At 43.4% G+C, this 24,461-nt stretch overlaps 1 protein-coding gene across 1 annotated transcript in view; it reads right to left on the bottom strand.

The window, feature by feature from the left end:
- The window catches only part of LRP1B (LDL receptor related protein 1B), a 660,028-nt gene that overhangs the window by 149,964 nt on the left and 485,603 nt on the right, over window positions 1-24,461 (bottom strand). The window contains exons 33-41 of the mRNA XM_054381274.1: window positions 22,923-23,063; window positions 22,125-22,250; window positions 21,407-21,538; window positions 19,311-19,445; window positions 18,454-18,583; window positions 12,512-12,638; window positions 12,206-12,357; window positions 11,821-11,945; window positions 7,719-8,090 (exon numbers count right to left, since the gene is read on the bottom strand). Of these exons, the coding sequence (XP_054237249.1) occupies window positions 7,719-8,090; window positions 11,821-11,945; window positions 12,206-12,357; window positions 12,512-12,638; window positions 18,454-18,583; window positions 19,311-19,445; window positions 21,407-21,538; window positions 22,125-22,250; window positions 22,923-23,063 (1,440 nt within the window). The remainder of the gene's footprint in view (window positions 1-7,718; window positions 8,091-11,820; window positions 11,946-12,205; window positions 12,358-12,511; window positions 12,639-18,453; window positions 18,584-19,310; window positions 19,446-21,406; window positions 21,539-22,124; window positions 22,251-22,922; window positions 23,064-24,461) is intronic.

Genomic DNA, 24,461 nt, shown 5'->3' with positions numbered 1-24,461 from the left:
AGTGGGAAATGCTGTGGCAAAGCAAGAATGGTACATCATATGCTTAAGGAAATATGGGATCTCAAGAAGCGTTACTGCAAACTGCAAGCCTCCCAGTACAGGAATCATCAAGAGATGATTCCTAGGTTACAACTGTTACCATAACATAGCTTCAAAATAAAGTATCCTCACAAAAGAGGCTTTAAAAACAGAAAGGCTTTAAGGAGAGAAAGCTAACACAGAAAGATGAAATTATTTTATTAGGCTTTAAAGAATCTTCACCATTACCATGAAAGACTTTTTTTTTTCCTAATTATAAGAACCCACATTATCTTTTGATGCATTATGTGTAGGCTCTCAAAAAAAATTCTACTCATAGAATGGTTTGGGCTGGAAGGATCCTCTGAAGGTCAACCAGTCCAACCCTCCTGCAGTCAGCAGGGACATCCTTCACTAGATCAGGTTGCTCAGAACCTTGTGAAGCCTCACCTTGAATAACTCCAGGGATAGGGCCCCAACTACCTCCCTGGGCAACCTGTTGCAGTGTTTCACCACCCTCATGGTGCAGAACTTGTTTCTCGCATCCAATCTCAATCTGCTCTGCTCTCATTTCAAACCATTGCCTCTCACCCTGTCCCTGCAGGCCTTTGCAAACAATCCCTCTGCAGCCTTCCTGTAGCCCCTTCAAGTAATGGAAGGCTGCTCTAAGGTCTGCCAGAGCCTTCTCTTCTCCAGGCTGACTGATCAGCAGGAGTTAGGGCTTGGGAAACTGCAGGACCTGGTCCCTTGTTTGGCAATTGCTGGAACAACCCCCAAATAACTCAGCCTTAACACCTGTAAATCAATACCACCAAAGGGGCTACCCTGAGACTAGCAAGCCTTCTAATAGACACATCAAATCACACATTCTCATTGTCACTGTCGAAGTAAAACCAGACACTATAGAGCTATTACAAGCATTAATGGGAGAATAGCCTAATCATGGAATAATATTAGCTGGATCACATCACTCTTTAGAATAATAGAGAGGAAGAGGATAAAAGTCAAGAGACATTCACCCAATTCACCAAATGAACTTTTGGTGAACTAAGCCACAGCTGCTGCTGTATAAATTTGCATCAGCAAATGTTTACATCAATAGAAATTTGAGGGCAGTGCAGAGAGCTGAAGCAATCACAAACTATTGAATCTTTGTGAATAATCTCAGTTTGAATAAGCAGAAACCCCTCTCCTGAATACTGAGGCTGGGAATACTCAGTCCATCTTGAACTAGATCAGGGCATGTCAGCTCCCATCAGGACCACATTTCAGAGCAAACCAGACACAGCTAAACAAAGCAAGCAAAGTGCAGAAATGCAGAGCTCTAGAGCAAAATAACATAAAGACAGTAAAATGTTATCCACCTACAGCAACAGTTCATGAATTTTACCAACTAACCCGAACAAACAGCCACAAAATCTAGTCATGAACCAAACACTTCTGCTTTTCATTAATAATAAATGGAAGTTTTTGCTGCCTAAACATCCTGGACTTCACAATGGCCTCTCACATTGCCTCTTCTGAAAAGTGGAAAGCACTGGCCCCTTACCCAAACATACCCAACTGGAATAAGCTAATTCATGGAACAAAAAGCACCAATATTTGAGTATTTGTTTTTAACAGATTGAAAACTTCTTCCCTGGAGAAGAAAGCTCCCAAGCTAAAGGGATCTCCCACAATGTACCAAGTTTGATGTTCTGTGAGAGAAATGGGAACATAAATGGCTTTTTGACAGTTAAATTGGACCCACTTAGCTAGAAAAAAAAAATAGAAGCACACAGTGGAACACCTTTAAAAAGCTTTCCAATACATCACAGGATCTGACACTTAATGTTAGCAATGAAGAGACTTTTGCCTTCTCCAGACACAAGTGCCTGAAGTTGAAAACAGGAGCATTTTTCACTTCCTTTTGTGCTCTGGAAGATGTTCCACTGGCAAAATATCGCAGAGCCACTGTTTATGCAGGCAAAAAGGCACCCAGCTCAGAGAGACTTGCCCAGCTTCATGCTTTTTGCTCTCTTTCCCTTCTGCTCTGCCCTGGTGTGACCACACCTGCAATACTGTGTCCAGTTTGGGGCTCCCCAGGTCAAGACAGACAGAGACCTGCTGGAGAGAGTCCAAAGGAGAGCTATGAAGATGATTGTGGGACTTGAACATCTCTACTATGAAGAGAGACTGAGAGCCCTGGAGCTGTTTAGTCTGGAGAGGAGAAGGATGAGAGGGGATCTCACCAATGCCATCATAGGGGGTTGGTGTCAGGATGAAGGTGCCAGGCTCTGTTTGGTGGTGCCCAGTGACAGGAGAAGGAGCAACAGGGACAAGCTGGGACCCAGGAGATTGCACCTCACCATGAGGAGACTTCTGTATGGTGAGGATGGCAGAGCCCTGGAGCAGGCTGCCCAGAGAGGTTGTGGAGTCTCCTGCTCTGGAGCCTTTCCAAACCCAGCTGCATGTGTTCCTGTGTGACCTGCCCTGGGTGCTCCTGCTCTGGCAGGGGGGTTGGACTGGATGATCTCTGGAGGTCCCTTCTTGGAAGGCAAGATAAATGTCTTAAATTTGGCAATGAAGAAAGATTAAGCTATAAAATTGCCAGTGAAAATACAAAACAAAAAGTCCCCACTGACTGGCCAGAGGGAATGATGCTCATGAGTTCAAAAGTAAGAATTCCCTCCAAAATCCTAGTCTGCACAAAAGCTCAAGGTGTTAGGCTATGGCATGCTATAGAATCAGAGAATAAGAGAATCTCTATGGCTGGAAAAGACCTTTAAGATCATGGAGTTCAACCATAACCCAACTCCCATGACCACTAAACCATACCCTGAAGCACCACATCTACAGCTCCTTGAACACCTCCAGGGATGTGACTCCTCCACCCACCTGGGCAGCCTGTCCCAACCTCTCACCACTCTCTCACTAAAGAAGTTTCTCCTCATGTCCAACCTAACCCTCCCCTGCCACAACTCAATCCCATTTCCTCTTGTCCTATTGCTGGTTGGTTGGGAGAAGAGACCAACCCCAGCCTCACTGCAACCTTCTCTCAGGAAGCTGTAGAGAGCAATGAGGTCTCCTCTCAGCCTTCATTCTCCAGACTAAACAACCCCAGCTCCCTCTCCTCACAATACACCCTCCAAACCCTTCCCCAGCCTCGTTGCTCTTCTCTGGTCACCCTCCAGCACCTCAATGCCTTTCCTATCCTGTGGTGCCCAGAACTGCCCCCAGTGCTGAAGCTGTGGCCTCCCCAGGGCTGAGCCCAGGGGCACCAGCACTGCCCTTCCTCTGCACATTCTGCACTGGCTCTTTGGTGTTACTGCTTCTTGCTGATGAAGGCAGAGCCCTAGCAGGTGCTAGGTTCTTGGCAAGTTTTGAATCTGCTTTTAGTGAAGTGGAACCAGTTAGATAAAGTTGTTTATAGGCTGTAAATCTACTTTGCCTGCGCCGCAAATGCGTTGGCTAATGGGTTGTTTATGAGTTGCAAATCTGTTCAGTGAGGTGAAAATTTGTCAGATAATGGGTTGTTTATGAATTCTAAATCAATATTCAGTGAGTTGGAACTCTGTTAGATAATAGCTTGTGTTGGAGCTGTAAATCTGTCCTCAGTGAACTGGAAACATGGTTGATAATGGGGTTGTTGCTGGGTAGTAAATCTGCTCTTGGTGAGCTAAGAACATGTTAGGTAATAGGTTGCTCACAAGTTGTAAATCTGGTTTTGTGAGCTAGAAACCTGTTTAACAGAGGACTCTCTATAGATCTTAACTGTTTCTAGTGAGCAGAAAAGTTCACAAATGTGTTGATTTGAGTGGCAAATCTGATTTCAGTGAGAAATCCAGCAGCTAATGGATTCTTATGCTGGTGTCCCCATCCCCAGCAGAAGAAGGACACAGAGCTGCTGGAGTGACACCAGAGGAGGCCACAAAGATGATCCAAGAGCTGGAGCAGCTCTGCTGTGAGGCCAGGCTGAGGGAGCTGGAGATGTTCAGCCTGGAGAAGAGAAGGCTCCAGGGGGACCTCAGAGCTGCCTGCCAGGACCTGAAGGGATCCTGCAGGAAGGCTGCAGAGGGACTTTTGCTGAGGGTGTCTAGAGACAGGCCAAGGGGGAATGGTTTGAAGCTGAGGCAGAGCAGGGTTAGAGTGGAGCTGAAGAAGTTGTTCTTGAGCAGAAGGGTGGTGAGACTCTGGCACAGGCTGCCCAGGGAGGCTGTGGCTGCCTCCTGCCTGGGGGTGTTGCAGGCCAGGCTGGATGAGACCTTGAGCAGCTGAGTCTGGTTGACAGGTGTCCCTGGGCATGGTGGGGAGGTTGGAGGAGATGAGCTCTGAGGTCCCTTCCAACCTGAGCCATTCCAGGATTGTATTATTCTGTGAAAGGTGCTTCAAACATTCAGGAAAAGAAGAAACTAACATCCTGGGATATGAGATCCCTTCTCTTTTACAAGGAAAGAAAACCTGAAGCATTTCTAGAAACCCAACAGAACAGCTCAAAAATACCTCCCAAACACAGAGTCAATTTCTGCAAGGATACAAAATTTCCTCTGACATTCAATTACTCAGAGTGCTGACTCTGCTAATGAAAAATGAAATTGGCCATATTAAGATAACAAGTAGGAACCCTTTGTGACAAGCTCTTAAAACTACAATTCTCAGCTGTGCTTCACAGAATAGTTTCAGCTCTTGTACCAGAACCTCTTATGAGCTCATGAGAAATACTTGAGTATTCTTTAAAAAGCCCCAAACAATTCAGCAGTATTTTTATTTCCTCTTTGGCTGTTTTGAATGCACATCACACTTAAATCCCTTTCTGCAACATGAGAGTTAAAACAGTGCTTGTCTGTCACCACTACTCATTTCTGGGAGCTGTTGGTGTCTCTCTCAAGGCTCACCTCAGCTCTGGATGCCTTCCTGGGAGTAATGAGAGCATTGCTTACTTTCTCTTTGTCATCATCTACAGACAGCATTAATTCCTCTAACATATGCGCACATAAAACCCATAAGTAAACAAACCAACCAACCAAGCACAGAGGCCTTGTGTCATATTTGCACAATGCTCTTCTGTTCATTACTCTCAGCTCTTCTCATGACCACAAACACCTCCCCAGAAGCATGGTGCAAGGGTTCAAAATCCTGTAATTAGCCAATGCTGGCTGTAGAATAATGCCTTGTCAGTTTGCAGCTGTTTAACTCCCTCCTCCTCCACAAAGATAGCCATTAACAGGGTGATTTGTTCCACATCCACTTTTACTAATCGCTTGCTTTGGTCTTGTTGTTAAACTCTTAACCCAACCATGAATAAATGTCACAGGCACAAAGAGATTCAGATGAAAACTATTCACAACAGAAGGAGCAAAGCCATGCAACACTTGAGAGACTTTGGAAAACAGTTACTGAAATGAACTGCAGCCTCCAAAAAACAAGCCCCTAAAGACAAACCCCAGACAGTACTCAAAAATGATAAGGAAGAGAAGAAACACAATAAATTAATGCATCTGCTGAGTGACTGCAGTTGAATGAGGCTTGCTGCATATTTAGAACAATTTAACTGCAACAGAAGTGAAAGACAACAGAAGTGAAAGACAACAGAAGTGAAAGACAACAGAAGTGAAAGACAACAGAAGTGAAAGACAACAGAAGTGAAAGACAACAGAAGTGAAAGACAACAGAAGTGAAAGACAACAGAAGTGAAAGACAACAGAAGTTTTCAGAACTTGGGTTTTTGTAACAGGGTTTTGGGTTTTTATGTTTAGCATTAAGGACAGATTCCTATAACATTTGGATTCAGATTGAATTTTACCATGAAAACCCTTGGTAATTTTTTAGATGCACCTTGTAGTGAAGTTATGTTAGACACTGATTTCAGTGCAGATCCTCAGAAAATCTTTCCAAGGCCTCAGCAGATGATCAGTCCTCTGGAACAATCCTCACTATCAACACAGACTGGGGGATGAGGTGTTAGAAAGCAGCCCTGTGGGAAAGGACTTGGGGTGCTGGTGGATGAGAAGTTGGACAGGAGCAGGCAGTGTGAGCTTGCAGCACAGAAGGCAAATCACATCCTGGGCTGCATCCAAAGCAGTGTTGCCAGCAGAGCCAGAGAGGTGATTCTGCCACTTTGCTCTGCTCTGCTGAGACCTCACCTGGAGCACTGTGTGCAGGTCTGGAGCCCTCAATATAGGAAGGGCATGGACTTGATGGAGAGGGTCCAGAGGAGGCCCACGAAAACGATCAGGGGGTTGGAGCAGTTCTGCTACGAGGCCAGGCTGAGGAAGCTGGGGGTGTTCAGCCTGGAGAAGAGAAGGCTCCAGGGGGACCTAAGAGCAGCCTGCCAGTTCTTGAAGGGGGCTACAGGAAGGATGGAGAGAGACTGTTTGCAAAGGGCTACAGGGACAGGATGAGGGACAATGGCTTCAAACTAGAACAGGGCAGATTGAGATTGTATATCAGGAACAAGTTCTGCACCACGAGGGTGGTGGAACACTGGAACAGGTTGCCCAGCGAGGTGGTTGATGCTCCTTCCCTGGAGATATTCAAGGTGAGGCTCAACGAGGCTCTGGGCAACCTGATCTAGTTGGGGATGTCCCTGCTGAGTGCGGGGATGTCGGACTGGATGAGCTTTGGAGGTCCCTCCTGGCCTGGACCATTCTCTGATTCTATGATCATAGAATCATAGAATCACAGAATCAACCAGGTTGGAAGAGACCTCCAAGATCATCCAGTCCAACCTATCACCCAGCCCCATCCGATGAACTAGACCACAGCACTAAGTGCCTCATCCAGGCTTCTCTTGAACATCTCCAGGGATGGTGACTCCACCACCTCCCTGGGCAGCACATTCCAATGGGCAATCACCCTCTCTGGGAAGAACTTCCTCCTAACATCCAACCTATACCTCCCCTGGCACAGATTGAGATTGTGCCCCCTTGCTCTGCTGCTGGTTGCATGGGAGAAGAGACCAACCCCCACCTGGATACAGCCTCCCTTCAGGTAGTTGTAGACAGCAATGAGGTCTCCTCTGAACCTCTTCTCCAGGCTAAACACCCCCAGCTCCCTCAGCCTCTCCTCACAAGGCTGTGTTCCAGACACCTCCCCAGCTTCATTGTCCTTCTCTGGATATGTTCCAGTACCTCAACATCTCTCTTGAATTGAAGAGCCCAGAACTGGACACAGGACTCAAGGTGTGGCCTGACCAGTGCTGTGTACAGGGGTACAATGACCTCCCTGCTCCTGCTGGCCACACTATTCCTGATGCAGGCCAGGATGCCATTGGCTCTCCTGGCCACCTGGGCACACTGCTGGCTCATGTTCAGGCACCTGTCAACCAGCACCCCCAGGTCCCTCTCTGCCTGGCTGCTCTCCAGCCACTCTGACCCCAGCCTGTAGTGCTGCTTGGGGTTGTTGTGGCCAAAGTATAGAACCCTGCACTTAGCCTTGTTAAATCTCATCCCACTGGCCTCTGCCCACCCATCCAGCCTGTCAAGGTCCCTCTGCAGGACCCTTCTACCCTATGTGCTCCTAACTTGGTGTCATCTGCAAACTTACTGATGATGATGGACTCAATCCCCTTGTCCAGATCACCAGTAAAGATATTGAACAGGATCACTATGCTCCCTTCCAGCCTCAGCCATTCTCTGATTCTGTAAAATCAAGTCATGATCAACTTTTCACTTCAAGTTACTTGACATGAGCTATGTACTTCAGGAAAGCATTGGACTTACTTTCAATCAGAACCTGCCTGCCAGTCCAGTTGTCCCTGATGACCTGGATGTTGCCAAAGTGAGCGTCGCTGAAGAAGATGCGGTTCGTGCCTCTCCCTTGCAGGCTGTAGTCAAAGGCAAGAGCTATCACGTTTCTGAAGTACTCTGGATTCTCATAGGGCCTCACTGGGGAATTTAGGTTGGTTTCATCTGAAAGGTGGATGCTTTTTAGTATGGTCCTTCCTGAGTAGAGGAGGTAGCCTTCGTGTCTCAGGCAAGCAATGCCATCCTCTGCAAGGTAGCCATGGGCACAAGCACAGCTCCTCCGTGCACCTCCCCGGTAGAGGCACAGCTGATGGCATCCACCATTGTTCTTGGCACAAATGTTAGTCCCTGTGAGAAAAAAAAAATCATCAAAAGAAAAGACTCTATCTTTTACAATGTTCAGTTTTTACTGAGCTAAGTGCTATCATGTGTACTCTGCTCTTAAAGCTGTCTCTGCAATATTCACGACTGAAAAAAAAGGCCAAAATAGTAATGGATATAAATTTAACCACAACCTAAAGACAATATTAAAGAATGCAATTATTGAGAAAACATAATGAATGTCCTTCCCAATTCACAAGAGAACAGTTTTTATTACAGGGAATGATAACATGGGTTATGCTTTCATACCCAGCTGAAGGCTTAGAGACTTTTTCAAGTGCTCTGAAAGATTTATTTATTTATTTATTTCAAACACCTGTTGTTGGCAAAATTCCAACACAGACATCAGCAGAACACAGTGCTGGTTTTAGACAATTCCTAGCAAAAGGAAAACACACATTCTGACAGGCACAAAACTGTCTCAACCAGCTCCCTGGCTTTCATAAAGACATTTCCTCCCATTTTCCTCTAATTTCCTTTAAAACCTGACTTCAACAACTTCCTCTCTGACAAATGCATACCATTAAGAGATCAGTGTCAGCTTGGTAACTTCAATGATTTGCTGCAAACAATATTTAAAATGACAATAATTGAGAAGAATTGGGAGCTGTGTTCTTCTGTCTTTGTTGGACTATAGATGAATCACTGTTACAGTGAAGTTTAGATCATTTAGTTTCTCTTTCTGACAGCTCTTTCCATACAGGAGCTCAGCTCTTTCCATATATTCTTTTTCCCATTTCTGGAAGTTTTCCATAGTGAAGGGGAAGGAAACACTTTAAATAGGGTATTTTCACAGAGAAATCCAGAATAAGTGTCAGGGAATGTGTGGTGTCTGAAAGCTGATGATTGTGTTTGCTAACTGCTACATTTCAAGCTGAAGCTACTTATAAGAAAAAAAAAAAAAAGAGGTGAAAGCTAACTCTGAAAATTAGAAACATGGAATTTTGTGTTTCCAGGCAAAACCACATGAGATCTATTCCTGCAGAGTTACCTAAATCATTTGGAGATTTAGCTGCATGCACTTTTACATTTGGTTTGTTTTCAAGATTCTTTGAAAGTTTTATTAGGCTAGAAAAGTTAATATCTGCTGGGAAGGATGAGAGCTTGAGAAGGAAAATATATTAAAAAAGATCCTTGAATGTCTAAAATCTCTCCTGGAAAACTTTAATGCTTCCACACTTTACCAGCTGTAAGGAACTTTCCAAATGGCCAATTCTAAACCTAGTGTAGTTAGGACATGCCCTGCATGCATAGGATCCTAGAATGGCTCAGGCTGGAAGGGACCTCAGAGCTCATCTCCTCCACCCTCCCCACCATGCCCAGGGACACCTCTCAACCAGACTCAGCTGCTCAAGGTCTCATCCAACCTGGCCTGCAACACCCCCAGGCAGGAGGCAGCCACAGCCTCCCTGGGCCATCTGCTTGTGACCAGCACTGCAGGACCAGCTCAGCAGGAAGGGTAAAACAGGTGCTTGGGGAAACAAACTAAATAAATAAATAAACAAAGAGAAAAAGAACCCAAACATTAATCACAAGTAGCACAGGCTGGTGGGTTCTTGTTGGGGTTAGTTTATAAGTTGTCTGGTTTTGTGGTTCTGGTTATTTTCTTGTTTGCTTTTCTCTGACTTGGTTTTGCTTGGTTGGGTATTTTTGTTTTAGTAATAGGTCAGGAAGCTAGCTAGTTGCATTTGTATTTTTTAAACAGTGTTAGCTATTCCAGTTCAATGAACTTAAAAAAAGAAAATAAAATTAATACTGTGATAGACAAAACCATTCCAAAACATTTTTTCACCTGTTTTTCTCCCTTTTGTCCTTCTGGCTCACTGCCATCCAATCCCAAAGACATTAACCATTTGTACTCTAGTAAAAGTTGAAAAGTCTATTACAAAACCATTCAGTTATGTGTTTCAAACCAACAGCAAAAGATTTTGAGCCTCAGTAATCATTTCTTCTGTTTCTGATGTGACCAAGCCCAGCTGCCAGTCAAAGCAATTCCATGCAAATGATCAAGGTTTTCTCCCACTGCTTTGCTTTCCTAATTCTAGAAGATGAATCATAGAATCATCAGGGTTGGAAGGGACCTCAAGGATCATCCAGTTCCAACCCCCCTGCCATGGGCAGGGACACCCCACACTAGATCAGGTTGCTCACAGCCACATCCAGCCTGGCTGCAAAAACCTCCAGGGATGAGGCTTCCACCACCTCCCTGGGCAACCTGTGCCAGTGTCTCACCACCCTCATGGGGAAGAATTTCTTCCTAACATCCAGTCTGAATTTCCCCTCTTCTAGTTTTGCTCCATTCCCCCCAGTCCTGTCGCTACCTGACATCCTAAAAAGTCGCGCCCCAACTTTCTTGAAGCACCCTTCTGAGACTGGAAGGCCACAAGAAGGTCTCCTCAGAGCCTTCTCTTCTCCAGGCTGAACAACCCCAACTCTCTCCGTCCGTCTCAAGCCCTTCCAAGCAAGCAGACATCAACTATTTCTAGTCTAGTTAAAAGGAATGATGAATTTTTGTGTGCAATTTATTTTCATCCACAAAATGATTCCTACAGAACTCAAATTCCATGCGGAAATTCTTAATAAAATGAATACAAGTACGTCTGCAAATTAAGGTTTAAAAAAACCCCACAAAACTATTTAAAAGTCCCTTGGGAAAAAAAGGATCATAAATCCCAATTTTTCTTACTGATTGTTAAATCTGTTTTCTTTCACAATGCAGATTTATTGTGCATGTCAGACTTAATATAGTTTATTTAGGAAAGATGTAAATGAAAGAAACAGGGTCTTTGTGATCTGATTAAAGGCACTTTTGAGCACTGCCAGCACCAGAGACATCTTTGTATTAAAAAGTTTATCTTGCACTACACTAACCTTTTTTTCTCTCTTTTTCTTTTATTTTTTGTGTGAATACATTTATGGAAAATGTTTCCTGGATGGCCTGGTAGCAGTTTGTTCTGAGAAAATACTCATTTTCAGTAGACTTCCAATGACCTGTGCCCACTGAAATGAGTATTTCAAGGGTCTCTTCAAACCCAGAATTTTAGGAGAAAAAAAAGACAGCTCAAAGCAAGACTGTTCTGAGTCAGGTTGTGGAGGGTAAAATGTAATCAATCCATGCCATAAATCACAGGGAGTGTCTCTTGAATTCATGACACATTGAACATCAACAAAATCTGATTATTTGCAAGGTCTCCTCTCACACACACAAAAAAAGCTGGACTCAAATCCAAGCAATTCCAGCAAATGCAATCTTTGAGAGACAGTGGTTGGGAATCCCTAGCTGGGAAAAAAATTTCTGGTTTGCAATAGGATTCTGAAGCTGCCTGAGATCGCTGCTCTTTAAAGCAGAGCTCAAGGCCCTTCTCATTCCTAGGACTGGGGTTTTGCCTTTTTTCCAAGAACAGTAGACAACCAACAAACCGAAATAAAAACCTAAATGAAACCCACCAACCCTGGGATGACAGGAAGTTTTTAGGGAGAAAATCTAACCCCAAACCACTCAGAAGAAGTTTAGCAGAATTTGTACTATGTGTTTGCTTTAGTGGATTAATTTTATCTTTAAAAAAATAATAATTAAAAAAAAGGATAAAAAGCAGAGCTAAAATCAGTGATTACTTAACTTTTGGTATGCTTCAGTATACATAAAAAGTAGCAGGTGATATTAAAACAGTTAATAGCATCCTTAAGAACAGCCAACCTTTCTCTCGTGCTCTATTAAAGACTTTCACTTCCTTCAGGTTTATTCCAAGGCCAGTCCTCATGGTCACAGCATCCGTGGCCTCACTCTTGTGGCCTCTTCTAATAGAGCCATTGGCATGTGCTCTGCCAAAAAAGTTGAAGATGTCTCATCAACAATCCTCAACTAATTCACACCAGACAAATGACTGAAGGGCACCTAGTAGAAGGTGAAGGAACCTGTTCTTATCTAGGACACGGCTTTGCTGTAGCTCTCAGCACCAGAAGCGCCCTTCCTTTGCGGTCCCTTCTGTGCCCTTGCTAAGGAATGGCTCATCCTACAAAGGTGAAGCTCCTGGCACTCAAATAACATTCCATGGCTCAGATACTTATGTAAAATAAATTACCTGTCAGACCAGTAGATGTAAGCTCCAAAGACTGCCACTGAAAACATATCCACATTGCTCCCTGCCAGCACGATCTCCCGGTGCCCTCCGCTCTCAAGGTCAATCCTCTCTATCTTGTCGGTACGAGCATCACACCAATATAATTTATTGTCCTAAAGATTAATTTTAAAGGAAACATCAACAGCCTTGTCCAGGTATTTAATTAAGAGTTATTAAGATGGCATCAAGGTGGGAGGCAAGCTGGCTTTAATGAATCACCACAAGTGCTCTAGATCTGGACGTGCACTGGAAGGCAGAGGAACCAACCTCATAGTCAATGGAAATCCCATTAGGCCACGCGATCCCCAGGCTCACGAGCACCACCCTCTCAGATCCATCCAGGTGTGCCTTGCCTATGCAAGGAGTCTGGCCCCACTCTGTCCAAAACAAATACCTAAAGTGTGGGAGAAATCACCAATTAAAAATTAGCACCAAAAGAAGAGTTCAAAACACACAACACCGTGCTTCAACTGCAAACGAAAAGAACCATTGCTGTGAAACAGGTATTGAGAAGACATGATAAGGGTCTTGTCTCTAAATAATCTCAACAGATTAACTATATCAGAACACTTGTTTCATAGAACACTCTGTTGAGGTATTTTTGGGAAAGTGATACACAGGAATCAATTATTAAAACTGTATTCCATCTATGTGCAATTCCATCCCTGAAAGAATCCAGCTTTGTGCTTAGAAAAAGGAAAGCAAATTGGAAAAACAAAACAACAGAAACTAACCCCCTCAAACAAACAAATAAACAACAAAACAAAACACAACACCATCCCCTCATCTCTCCCCCACCCAAAAAAAATAAACAACAACACAACAGACCCAAGGAACTGGAACAGAAGCTCTCAGACTGGATTACTAACAAATGTGCTGACACAAGAAACGTGTATTTGACTTCAAAATGTTCTGTGTATGAAGCAGTGGGGGGAAATGGCAGAGCAAAGGGATTTTATTTAGGAAGAAAATGTATTTCCTACTCTCCCTAATGCTCCTGAGGAGAATCTGCATCTTACTTATCTCAATTTATTATTGCTGCATACTTAATGGCACAGTAGGACACTAGATGAAACTTATGTCTTGGACCTTCCTACTTCACAATCTGTGCCTTTAGATATAGCAAAAGGAAGCCAGGTAACATACACCGAGCACTTCCTTCACTGACAGTAACCTGGGCAAGAAATCTCTCCTAAGTTGATATACTTGAGTCTAGCATACAAGGAATCACTGAAGAGAAGCATTTCTATAGCAAATATTCCTAGGAGCAGAATAAAACATCATTTAGCACACAAGGCTAACAGAAGATGGCAAAGCACTCTCCAGTGCTGCTCTGTCCTGCAATGTATCAGTCAGACAAAAGCCTTCTGTGCATTACTGTCCCTGAGTCTGGTGATGTCACAACACCAACCTGAGGTTAAATAGTTCCATTTGACTGCATGACTGCAGATACATGAGAAAAAGAGAGATAAAAATGGGACAGAGGAGAATAAGTATGGATCCTATCCTAGGCTCATCATATTTAGCATCTGAACCAACACCCACCTTACTCAGGCTCTTACTGTGGGGCTTTCTGCCTATGACAAAACCTTTGTTCTCATGCTTCTTGACATAAGCTGTAATGTGAATATTAACTATAAAACATACTGCATTAGGAAATTTATCTGCTACATTAGCTAAATTAAAACTACATTTCAGAATCACAGAAACATTCATTAAGGTTGGAACAGACCCTCAGGATCACCAAGCCCAACCCAGAACCCTACTCTACAAAGCAATTGGTGCTGCCCAATATGTTGCTGCACTTAATGCTAATTGCCCAGCCACGTGGATAAATACAACAATTTTAATGTATATTATAACCCAGTTCCAGCAGCAGGGTTGTAATTAGTGATGGAGCAGCACTCTTGTTAGCATAATCAAGCAAATAAATCATTTCATTTCAGTTTGCTGTTTCAGGGAGGGTTATTTCTTCCCTAGTCTGTGAAAGCAAGTTGTCCATGTGCTACAGTCAAGTGGGTTTGTAAAACCCTCTGGAATGTCTTTCAATGATTATAGAAATTCATTCATCCCAATAGTAGGAGTCACAGCTGAGCTATCTGTTGGGAGAGTCTATTTGTCACATAGAAATAAATAGCCCCAAAATTCTGCTCAGTTGTAGTAAAAACTGGCTGAACAGTCAGGATTTGCATGAGCTTCCCCTTGCTTACATTTCCAGGTTGTCCTTCTCATTCAGCTCCCATACTGTATCCACAGCCCTTTCTAAAACTTCTTGTGCACCATAGGAAGGCTCCATGTAAAAGAGTCACAGAACCACAGAAGCATTCAGGTTGGAACAGACCCTCAGGATCACCAAGTCCAACCCAGAACCCTACTTTGCAAGGCTCACCCCTAAAGCATAGCCCCAAGCACCACATCCAAACCACCTTTAAACACATCCAGGCCTGGGGATTCCCTGGGTCCTTCAGACGCTTTTCATCAGATTTATTCTCCAATATGAAATGTTAGGACAGACAATTAATAACCATCTGGATAGCAACAACCACTGATTAAGTTCAGTGCAGCTTTAACCAGATTGCAGCTTTAACCAGATCATTAACAGCACTTCTCATCAGAGCTCAGCTTGTTTTCAGGCATCAAGTCAGAGGAACGTTTTTAACACAGGCTATCAAGTGGATGTTGACTACAGAAATGCAGGGATTCAGTATAATGGAAATTAACATTCCATGCTCTTTCCTTAGACTTGTTACTCTGAGGACAAAAATAAAAAATAAATCTCCATAATTAGCAGAATTCTCCAGATAAAATCCTGAGTAGCTGCCAAAAATCTTATGCAAGTTCCTCAGTGCTCTCTCAGAGCATGAATGCTGAATACATATTTAGATATAAACTTAGAGAAATGAGTAAGGAGGCTATAAAAACCTGATCTTGTCACATCTTCTCCAAAGGTCTGGGAAGTACTATCTGCAATGTTTGCTGCCTGGCCCTGGAGGCAATGTGCCACCAATACATGAACCTCTGTCACTCAACTTCTTCCCAGCTATGCCATAGAGAAGCTACATAGCTGAGATGGAGATGGAATTGACAGAAATTTGATGCTGGCTTAGAATCTTCACAAAAACTCCTTTTGGAAAAAAAAAAAAACAAACCAGAGTTTAAACTTCTCCCCTAGCCACAAACCCTAAACAGGGATTAAATTCCCAAAATGTTTTTGCAGGAGGTATCTTCAAAGCCTAAGAATTATTTCAGTGTGAGCTTAGCTTCATATTTCAGCCAAAATTCTGAGCTTGATCAGAAAACTATGATTTAATTGGGGAAAATAACAGTCATATTTGAGTGCCTGTTGTGTGAATCAGCACCCCTGAGAAGGAACAAGGACACTCCTCTGTAGGGCTACACATCCTTAACTTCTTCCTTAATGGCCACAAAGATTGTTACCTACCAGCTGAATGCTGCCTGCTTTGTGCCCAAGGCTAACTGGCAGATTCAGTGAGATCTAATAACTGCTATTTTCCTCTGTATTCTTAGAGCTGTCAACTCAAGCTTCAAGAAAAATGAAGAAGCTGAAGTCAGGGCAAGGGGAGGGGAGAATACTTTTGAAAATTTTGCCTCATAAAAAGGAAAGAGATATGACAATAACAGAGAGGGTGAAAAGGCCTTCACCTTCCCACAGCAAGGCATAGCTCTGCTTCACGAGCAAACATTGCTGCTCTACCCCTGAAAAACGTTGATTGGAGACAGCTCAAGATGGTGGCACAGCATTACAAAAGAGAGATGAAGCTTAACTGCCTTCACAGGAGATCCTCTATTCTACCAATCATGCACAGCAATTACTAACCTGTGGGCCTCTTATGCTTTAAGTATTCTAAAGACCTCCAAAACCAAACTCTCAAACTCATCAATATCAAGACATCTAAGCAATGTTTCAAGACCAAATTAATTTCTGCAGGCAACATTTCTCTTCCTCACTGTTCTTTTTTTCAAGTGCTATAATTTAAACTCCTCCAAATTACTTTTTGTCCCTGTTTTATTATCTGCTTTTTGGTGGCAGTACAGTATTCTAAAGAGCTAAGCATCTCTTGCATCTCTAAATATCCATTACCATTAAAAGCAGGAACTCTTTCTTTCCAAAGCATCTTGTTCCTATTACTGCCTAATTATTTCATCTGTTCAGGTGCACACTTCAAATCTTGGTGAAACAAAACCATGAGCTGTGGAAGCAGAAAGCACTGCATGAAAATAATGCCATTCAAATAATGAAAAATAAATAAATACATCCACACCTTAATACAAAAAAGTACAGCTTTTCAATAGCAGCATTAAATACTGTTCTGTCCAGGCTTTTGCATGTACTCCTCTCTACAGCCACTGTTAAATGCTGGATCTTAGCTGTGATCCATCTTCCCTCTCCAAAAACTGTAAAACATTGTTTCCCCTTTTTTGCATGTCTAGTCAAGCACAATGGATTCTAGTTACAGAAGTCATACTCTATTCATATCTAAGTATTCTCCACTGCACTTTGGCCTATGGCTTCATGGGGGCTTTTCTGGAAGTCTGTCTGTACAGGAGTGTGAAGGGTGAAAAAAATGATGCTAGAAACTTAACTATTGTTTTGAAGAAGCTTTGTGAGCTCTTCTGGGCAGAAGGATTTTATCAGGTTTCTACAAAACATTCTTGCTTACAAATGTATGTAATTTTTTTCTCCAACAGAAGAGCACAGCCATTCTGGTACGTTACAGACAAAAAAAAAAAATCTACTAATCAATTCAGCCAGATTCTGACTAGGATCTGGAGAAGACCCTCCTCTGAAGCACAGCATGAACCCTAAATGGTTAGGATTGCTACCAGATCCTGCCAAGCAGCCAGTGGTGCTATGTGAGCACAGCTGGAAGGACTTGTGGCAACAGCTATTGCATTATGCAGAAAATAAAGTCATTTCTTGCTGCAACCTCCATTCACAAAAACACTAAGCTGCAGTGCTCTAGTCTGCAAAACACACACTTGTGTCTCCATTCCCATAGAAGAAATCATGGCAGAGATCCAAGCGGCATTTCGAATCAACCTGGCCTCAACGGAGAAGTCAGACTCCTTCATTGCTGTGGCTGCAAACTCCCCTGAGTACAGAGGCTGCTTTCCTGTGATAGAATCTGGGGAAAATGAGGTCCAGTGTCACCTCTGGCTGTGGAGCAGGTAGTTGCTCAGGTATTTTAGGTTTTGAAACACACTGTTCACCACTTCTCCACTAAGCCCATGCTTAATGTCTTATCCTCAGGAAGTACGTTTGGTATTGCCAAGGAAAAGTGATGGAGATTCTTTGCAGGATCTACTGCTATTATTTTGGCTGTATCTCTGCTAACAGGTTTGGAGCTGGAAGGAGACAGAATGTCCTCTATTTTCATCAATACTGCACTGTAGTCCTTTCTCTCAACAAAGAGTTGGATGAATAGAGATGAATAGACTTCAGAGCTCATCTCCTCCAACCTCCCCACCATGCCCAGGGACACCTCTCAACCAGACTCAGCTGCTTAAGGTCTCATCCAACCTGGCCTGCAACACCCCCAGGCAGGAGGCAGCCACAGCCTCCCTGGGCAGCCTGTGCCAGAGTCTTACCGCCCTCTGACTGAAGAGCTTCTTCCTCAGCTCCACTCTAACCCTGCTCTGCCTCAGCTTCAAACCATTCCCCCTTGGCCTGTCTCTAGACACCCTCAGCAAAAGTCACTCTGCAGCCTTCCTGTAGGATCCCTTCAGGTCCTGGCAGGCAGCTCTAAGATCCTCCTGGAGCCTTCTCTTCTCCAGGCTGCACACCCCCAGCTCCCTCAGCTTGGCCTCACAGCAGAGCTGCTCCAGCCCTTGGATCATCTTTGTGGCCCTGATGTGACTTCCTGGGATTTGCTGGAAACTGAAGAACAGATTTGAGCATGCTTCCACAATATCTGCAATATCTGCAATGATTGTCTTAGTAAATGAAAACTCCTTGGCCAAGTACAGTTGGCCATGGAGATACAAGTGATACAGAGATCACAACCATCAGCATCTGAAGAGCTCTGCCTGCCACCTCTGCTTAGCTCCAGTGCAGCAGTTTCCAATACAATCCTTTGGGGGTTTATTAAATGCTTTCCAATTAGAATGAAGGCCTTGACTTCCTTATCTAAGAGCTTCAGAGCTAGCATGCAGTGTGACAGAAATGGAAGGAGCTGTGGTCACGTTACCCTTTCTCTGGGTGCACTGCAATAGATCTTGGCTGGTCCAAGCCCTGGGATATAATCACATAGCGGAAGGAGCCGTTCAGCCTGGCAACTTCAATCAGGTTGAAGCCATGGTCTGTCCAATAGATGTTACCTAGGAAAAACACCTTGAAGTTACTGGAAAAGACCCCTAAAAAGTGTGTAAATCCTGTGTAAATTAGGCTCAGAATGTAACTGCTGTACTGTAACTTGTATGTAACTTATATTTGTAATTTTGAGTCTATCACAGTACATCTTAGGCTGGAAGGGACATCCAGAGATCATCCAGTCCAACCCCCCTGACAAAGCAGCATCACCAAGGGTAGTTCACACAGGAATGAAGCCAGGTGGGTTTGGAATGTGTCCAGAGTAGGAGACTTCACAATCCTCTTGGGCAGCCTGTGCAGTGCTCTATCACCCTCACTGTAAAGAAGTTTCTCCTCATGTTGAGGTGAAACCTTCCATGTTCAAGTTTATTCTACATTCAAGCTTACGTTCAAGTTCATTCAGCCTTTCATTTTAGAGTAGAACCTGTGCTCATGGCTGTCCTTTTTGAGACTGTCCATCTAAGAAACAGTGCCCAAGATATTGAAATCACTTTGTCAGTCTGTAGTAAAACTGAAAAAAAAAAAACCAACTAAACAAACCAAAAAAAAAAAAAAAAAAACACAGACCAAAAAAACCCCAAAACCCAAATCCAAAAACCCTCCACTGGTGGTATCTTCAAAAAATACTTCTGCATGTTTGGAATACAAACCTTAGAGCTTATTTAGTGTTGAGCTGAAGATGCAGCAGTGCACTGTGAGAAGCTGAGAGCCCTGCTGAAGCAGGCTCAGCCCTACCTGCAATCCAGTCCACAGCAATGCCTTCGACTCTGCCCAGGCCATTTGTCACGATGTCCTCTTTCCACGTTTGGTCACGTTTAGACCTGCTGATTCTGTTCAGGCCCATGTCTGTCCAGTAGATCGTGTCATTTCCTGTCAGACACATCCCAATCATTCTTAGATTAATTAGTGCAGCTACCTACATCAGTAGATCACCTGCCCTGGGTGATGCTGCTCTGGCAGGAGGGTTGGACTCGATGATCTCTGGAGGTCCCTTCCAACCCCTCATATCCTGTGATTCTGTGATAATTGTAAAAACTGCTAATTTATTGATTTTAAATTATTCTTAATTTAATACAACTTAATTAATTTCATTAATATAACTTAATATTAAGGGCCACGAGGATGATCAGAGGGCTGGAGCTCCTCTCATCTATGAGGACAGACAGAGAGAGTTGGCGCTCTTCAGTCTGGAGAAGAGAAGGCTCCAAGGAGACTTTCTTGTGGCCTTCCAGTATCTGAAGGGGACTTACAGGAAAGCTGGGGAGGGACATTTTAGGCTATCAGGTAGTGACAGGACTGAGGGAATGGAAGTTGTGAGAGTCAGACTGGACATGAGGAAGAAGTTCTTCCCCATGAGAGTGGTGAGAGCCTGGAATGGGTTGTCCAGGGAGGTGGTTGAGGCTCCATCCCTGGAGGTGTTTAAGGCCAGGCTGGATGAGGCTCTGGCCAGGCTGATCTAGTGTGAAGTGTCCCTGCCCATGGCAGGGGGCTTGGAACCAGATGATCCTTGTGGTCCCTTCCAACCCTGACTGATTCTATCATTCTATAATATCAATGAATATTAATTTATTAATGCTTCTCCGAGTAAACAGAAGAATGGCATCAAAGCCATCATTTTTAATTCCTCCTTTTTTTTTTTTTTAATCCTTTAAGAAAATAATTTCAATAATAACTGTAAGTTCAGGAGTGCAGGGATAACACAATAGGGCCATGACAACAGACAGAATCTACCATCCCTGTTGTAAATCACAATAAATATGTTGTGGTTTGGGGTTGGTTTTTTCCTTATAAGATAATTATTTTATTGATCACTATTCTAAAATATTTAGGAGTGTGAAAAACTACAGTGTAAAGCTGCCTGTAGAGGCTTTTCCTTCACTAATCACACAGACTGAATTTTGGCAGTATAAAAGATAAAAAGAGATGTAAGTAGAAAAAAGTGTGGCATTTAGGAGTAATAGACTGATGAACAAAAAAATTACTCTATCCACAATCCATCTTCAACTTTAAATGTCCTGACAATCTTTCACTAGGAATCTCTTTTGGTGCTTTAAGTCATTTCAGTTGCCATTCTGCTGCAGCTGTCTGTCCAGAAGATGGAAGAGAAGGACCAGCGTCTGGTCTTAGAGTAGGAACCTGTCTTCACTGACTACTTAAACTTGTCAGGCAAGCAATGTAAACTACTCTCCTCTGCTGCCAAAAAATACTCTTGATTAAGAGATGGGACAAGCAGAAGTCACTGCATTTCCATCGAGACAGCCCTGCGTTACCAGCACACATCCACTGCAACCCACATGCTGGCTTCAAAACCATCAGCATCAGCTGGGGATCTCCTGAGGGAGCTGTTTATTCCAGGGATCTCCTGAGGGAGCTGTTTATTCCAGGGAGACAAGGCCCTGAGATAAATAATATTGCTGCATTCTTTATTTTTTCATATTTTATATATCCAATTTTTATTCCATAAGAGAGATAGAGAGAAAGAATATATGTGCAAGATATATTCACAGATGGCTCAGGCTGGAAGGGACCTCAGAGCTCATCTCCTCCAACCTCCCCACCATGCCCAGGGACACCTCTCAACCAGACTCAGCTGCTCAAGGTCTCATTCAGCCTGGCCTGCAACACCCCCAGGCAGGAGGCAGCCACAGCCTCCCTGGGCAGCCTGTGCCAGAGTCTCACCACCCTTCTGCTCAAGAACTTCTTCCTCAGCTCCACTCTAACCCTGCTCTGCCTCAGCTTCAAACCATTCCCCCTTGGCCTGTCTCAGGACCCCCTGGATTTACCCATCACTAGTTTTACCCTACACATGATAGATGATTCATAGCATTTACCTGCATGGAAGTCTATGCCCACAGCAAATGAAGTCCCAGATATAGGCATTAAAGCATCCATTTTATCATTTGGATCAAGAGGAATTCCTCTGATTTCCTCATGAACAGAATACATAAGAAATGATTCAATACCTACAGGAAAAATAAAATAATCCATGAGAGTGAAGTGGAGACTCCGCCAGCTAACAGGAGTTGAGGAACTGGCAGGCATGTGACATAGTTTAATTTATAGAACTCTAAGGCATCTTGCATATAAAGTTGTTTTAATTATTCAGGCAATAAATAAGACTTTGGATGTAAGCTATGTTTTGATCTTTTTGTGTTCAAACAGAAAAAAGACTGAAAAAACCATGAATAAACCCCAGGCCTTACCTTCTATTAAAGCAGTAAGATAGAATCAGACATTCAACCATTTAGATATTGTGACCTACAATTTAGTTTCAGGGTAAGGTGCACAACAAATATGTACTGCTCCTAAGGAAGGCTCAGAAGCTCTGCTTTTCTGCCTCCCTTTACAATAAATACGTACAGATACTCCTCAGAGTTTCCCCAAAAGTCCATGCAGAACTAAAGACAGAAATCAAAAGCTAAATCTCAATGCTGCCTATTCTCTGCTCTGGATTTACTCAAGTATGTTAATGACATAAAGGATGTATTTATTCAGCTCAGGATTATTAACTAAATCTGACTCATGAAGGAACCCTGCCAGCTGCTCTACCTTTGCACGCCATGCGGTTCTTCTGCAGGTTGTAGCCCACCGTGCACACACAAGTCCTGGTAGTGTCTGATGTTGGCAAACAAAGCTGGGAGCATCCGCCATTGTTTAACTGACAGGAATTGCTGCCTAGGGACGTGATGGGAGAAGAGAGAAGAGGAAATGACATGTGAACAGCACAACCCTGACTGAAGCTGCAGGACAGTGTCCAAGTATTACTACCAGACTCTACCATATTACTCTCCAAGTTCTTCAGCCTGTGTGCATGACCCCAGCTTGCACGTTTGCATATTGTCTTGGCTCCTACATTGCCAACAAAGCTTTGGCAGCACCAGCAATATTCCCCCATTTCTCTGCTGGCTGACTCTTGATTTATACTGCTGTCATGTCTGTCAATCTAGAAGAATTAAACGGTCTTAAAACAAGCAGATAATGAAGAGTTCTAATGAATTATCTCATCAAACTTCACTTACTTCAAATTGCAGAAATCTGAGATGAGGTTCACACAGTCACTGATTTTTTTTGACTGAAAATTCTAAACTTTGAGAAGAACTCCAAACCTTGCTGCAGTGCAACCCTCAGAAGCTGTCTGACAAGTTGAACTGTTTGATTTTAGGCAGATATGCCAATCAATAATCTTAGTACTTTCAGCAATTTATTCAATCATAAACTATTTTATAGACTTGTAGCACTGAATTACAATGGAATATTATTTTTTTTTTACACACTTTTGGAGCCTTGCATGGGAAAAGATTCTGCGGAGCCTAAGAGCTGGGTAAAGGTGCTCCAGACATGCCATACCTTGCTGTGCTGCTTTATCATAGACCTTCATATGGACAACTCCTGATGTTTTGTTGCGCAGGACAGTTGGGTTTTTTCCATCCTTTTTGTTGCAAGTACCAATCTGAGCTGAGTTCTGGTCTGCCCACCAAAGCTTTTTATCTGCAAGAAGTTCAAATTTTAAGGATTAAGATCACTCTCAAATTACAGATGTTCGAAACCTAAGGTGAGAAAACACATTTGAGGTTAATTCTTTGATCAGTTTTAAACTCTTTTTTTCACTGCTGTTGAGTTACTTACACAATTGTTGGAACTACACAGTAACCTGTAATGAACTGGTACCAAAGAGTTAACTCTGGTGGGGAAGAGTGGCTGGAATGCTGCCCACTAGTGAAAGACCTGAGGGTGTCTCAACAGCCAGCTGAACATGAGCCAGCAGTGTGCCCAGGTGGCCAAGAAGGTCAACAGCATCCTGGCCTGGATCAGAAAAAGCATGGCCAGCAGGACCCTGGCAATGATTGTTCCCCTGAACTCTGCACTGGTGAGGCCACACCTCGAGTACTGTGCTCAGTTCTGAGGCTCTAGCTACAAGAAAGAACTGAGATGCTGGAGTGGCTCCGGAAAAGGGCAGTAAGCTGCTGAAGGGTCTGGAGAACAGGTCTGGTGAGGAGAGGTTGAGGGAACTGGAGCTGTTTAGTCTGGGGGAAAGGAGGCTGAGGCAAGACCCTCTTGCTCTCCATAGCTCCCTGAAAGGAGGTTGTAGAGAGGTGGGAATAAGTCTCTTTTCCCCTAGAAACAAGTGACAGAAGAAGAAATGGCCTCAAGTTGCAACAGAGGAGGTTTAGATTGGACGTTAGAAGAAACCTCTTCACTGGCACAGGCTCCCCAGAGAGGTGTTTGGATCCCCTTCCCTGGAGGTGTTTAAAAGGAGCAGAGATGCAGTGCCGAGGGCCACGGTTTAGCACCAGGCTTGATCGAGTTAGAGACTGGTTGGACTGGATGGTCTTAGAGAGCTTTTCCAACCAAAATGATTCTGTGATTCTCTTGAAATTGCTCACAGAATAAAGCTGTTCATTTGTTTTAAAACAGAAATTTTGGATTTGTAATTTCCTTTTTCCACTTGATAGGTTTTCATGCATTTTGAAGTGGCAGAATTGTATTATGGCCACACCACAGGGCTTGCTTTCAAACTCTCCTGGATCCAGTCACTATGTACCTAGAGATGACAGCAAATCTGGTTCCAGGTTTTTCAAATGAAGAAGGATGATAACAACAGTAAAAAAGTTAAGAGTCTTCCTACCACCACGAAGAATTTATTTAAGTTGCAATTTACATTGATAGCAACTTTTTCATCCTCATTTACACAAGATTTTAAAAGAACATGAAAAATGAGACATGCTAAGCCCATGCTGGCAGAGAACTTCAAACCAGCCTTGTCAGTCAGCACAAGCAGCATACCTGAACCACAGCGTGAAGGACATGGCAAAGATTTATGACAGAGAACTGCAGCTGCACTACATTGAACACAGAATCATAGAATGGTTGGGTTGGAAGGGACCT

Source organism: Indicator indicator, chromosome 5 (genome assembly GCF_027791375.1).
Source record: "Indicator indicator isolate 239-I01 chromosome 5, UM_Iind_1.1, whole genome shotgun sequence".
Taxonomy (NCBI): Eukaryota; Metazoa; Chordata; class Aves; order Piciformes; family Indicatoridae; genus Indicator; species Indicator indicator.
Note: the sequence above shows the minus strand (reverse complement) of the source record. Positions and strands in the feature narration are given on the sequence as shown.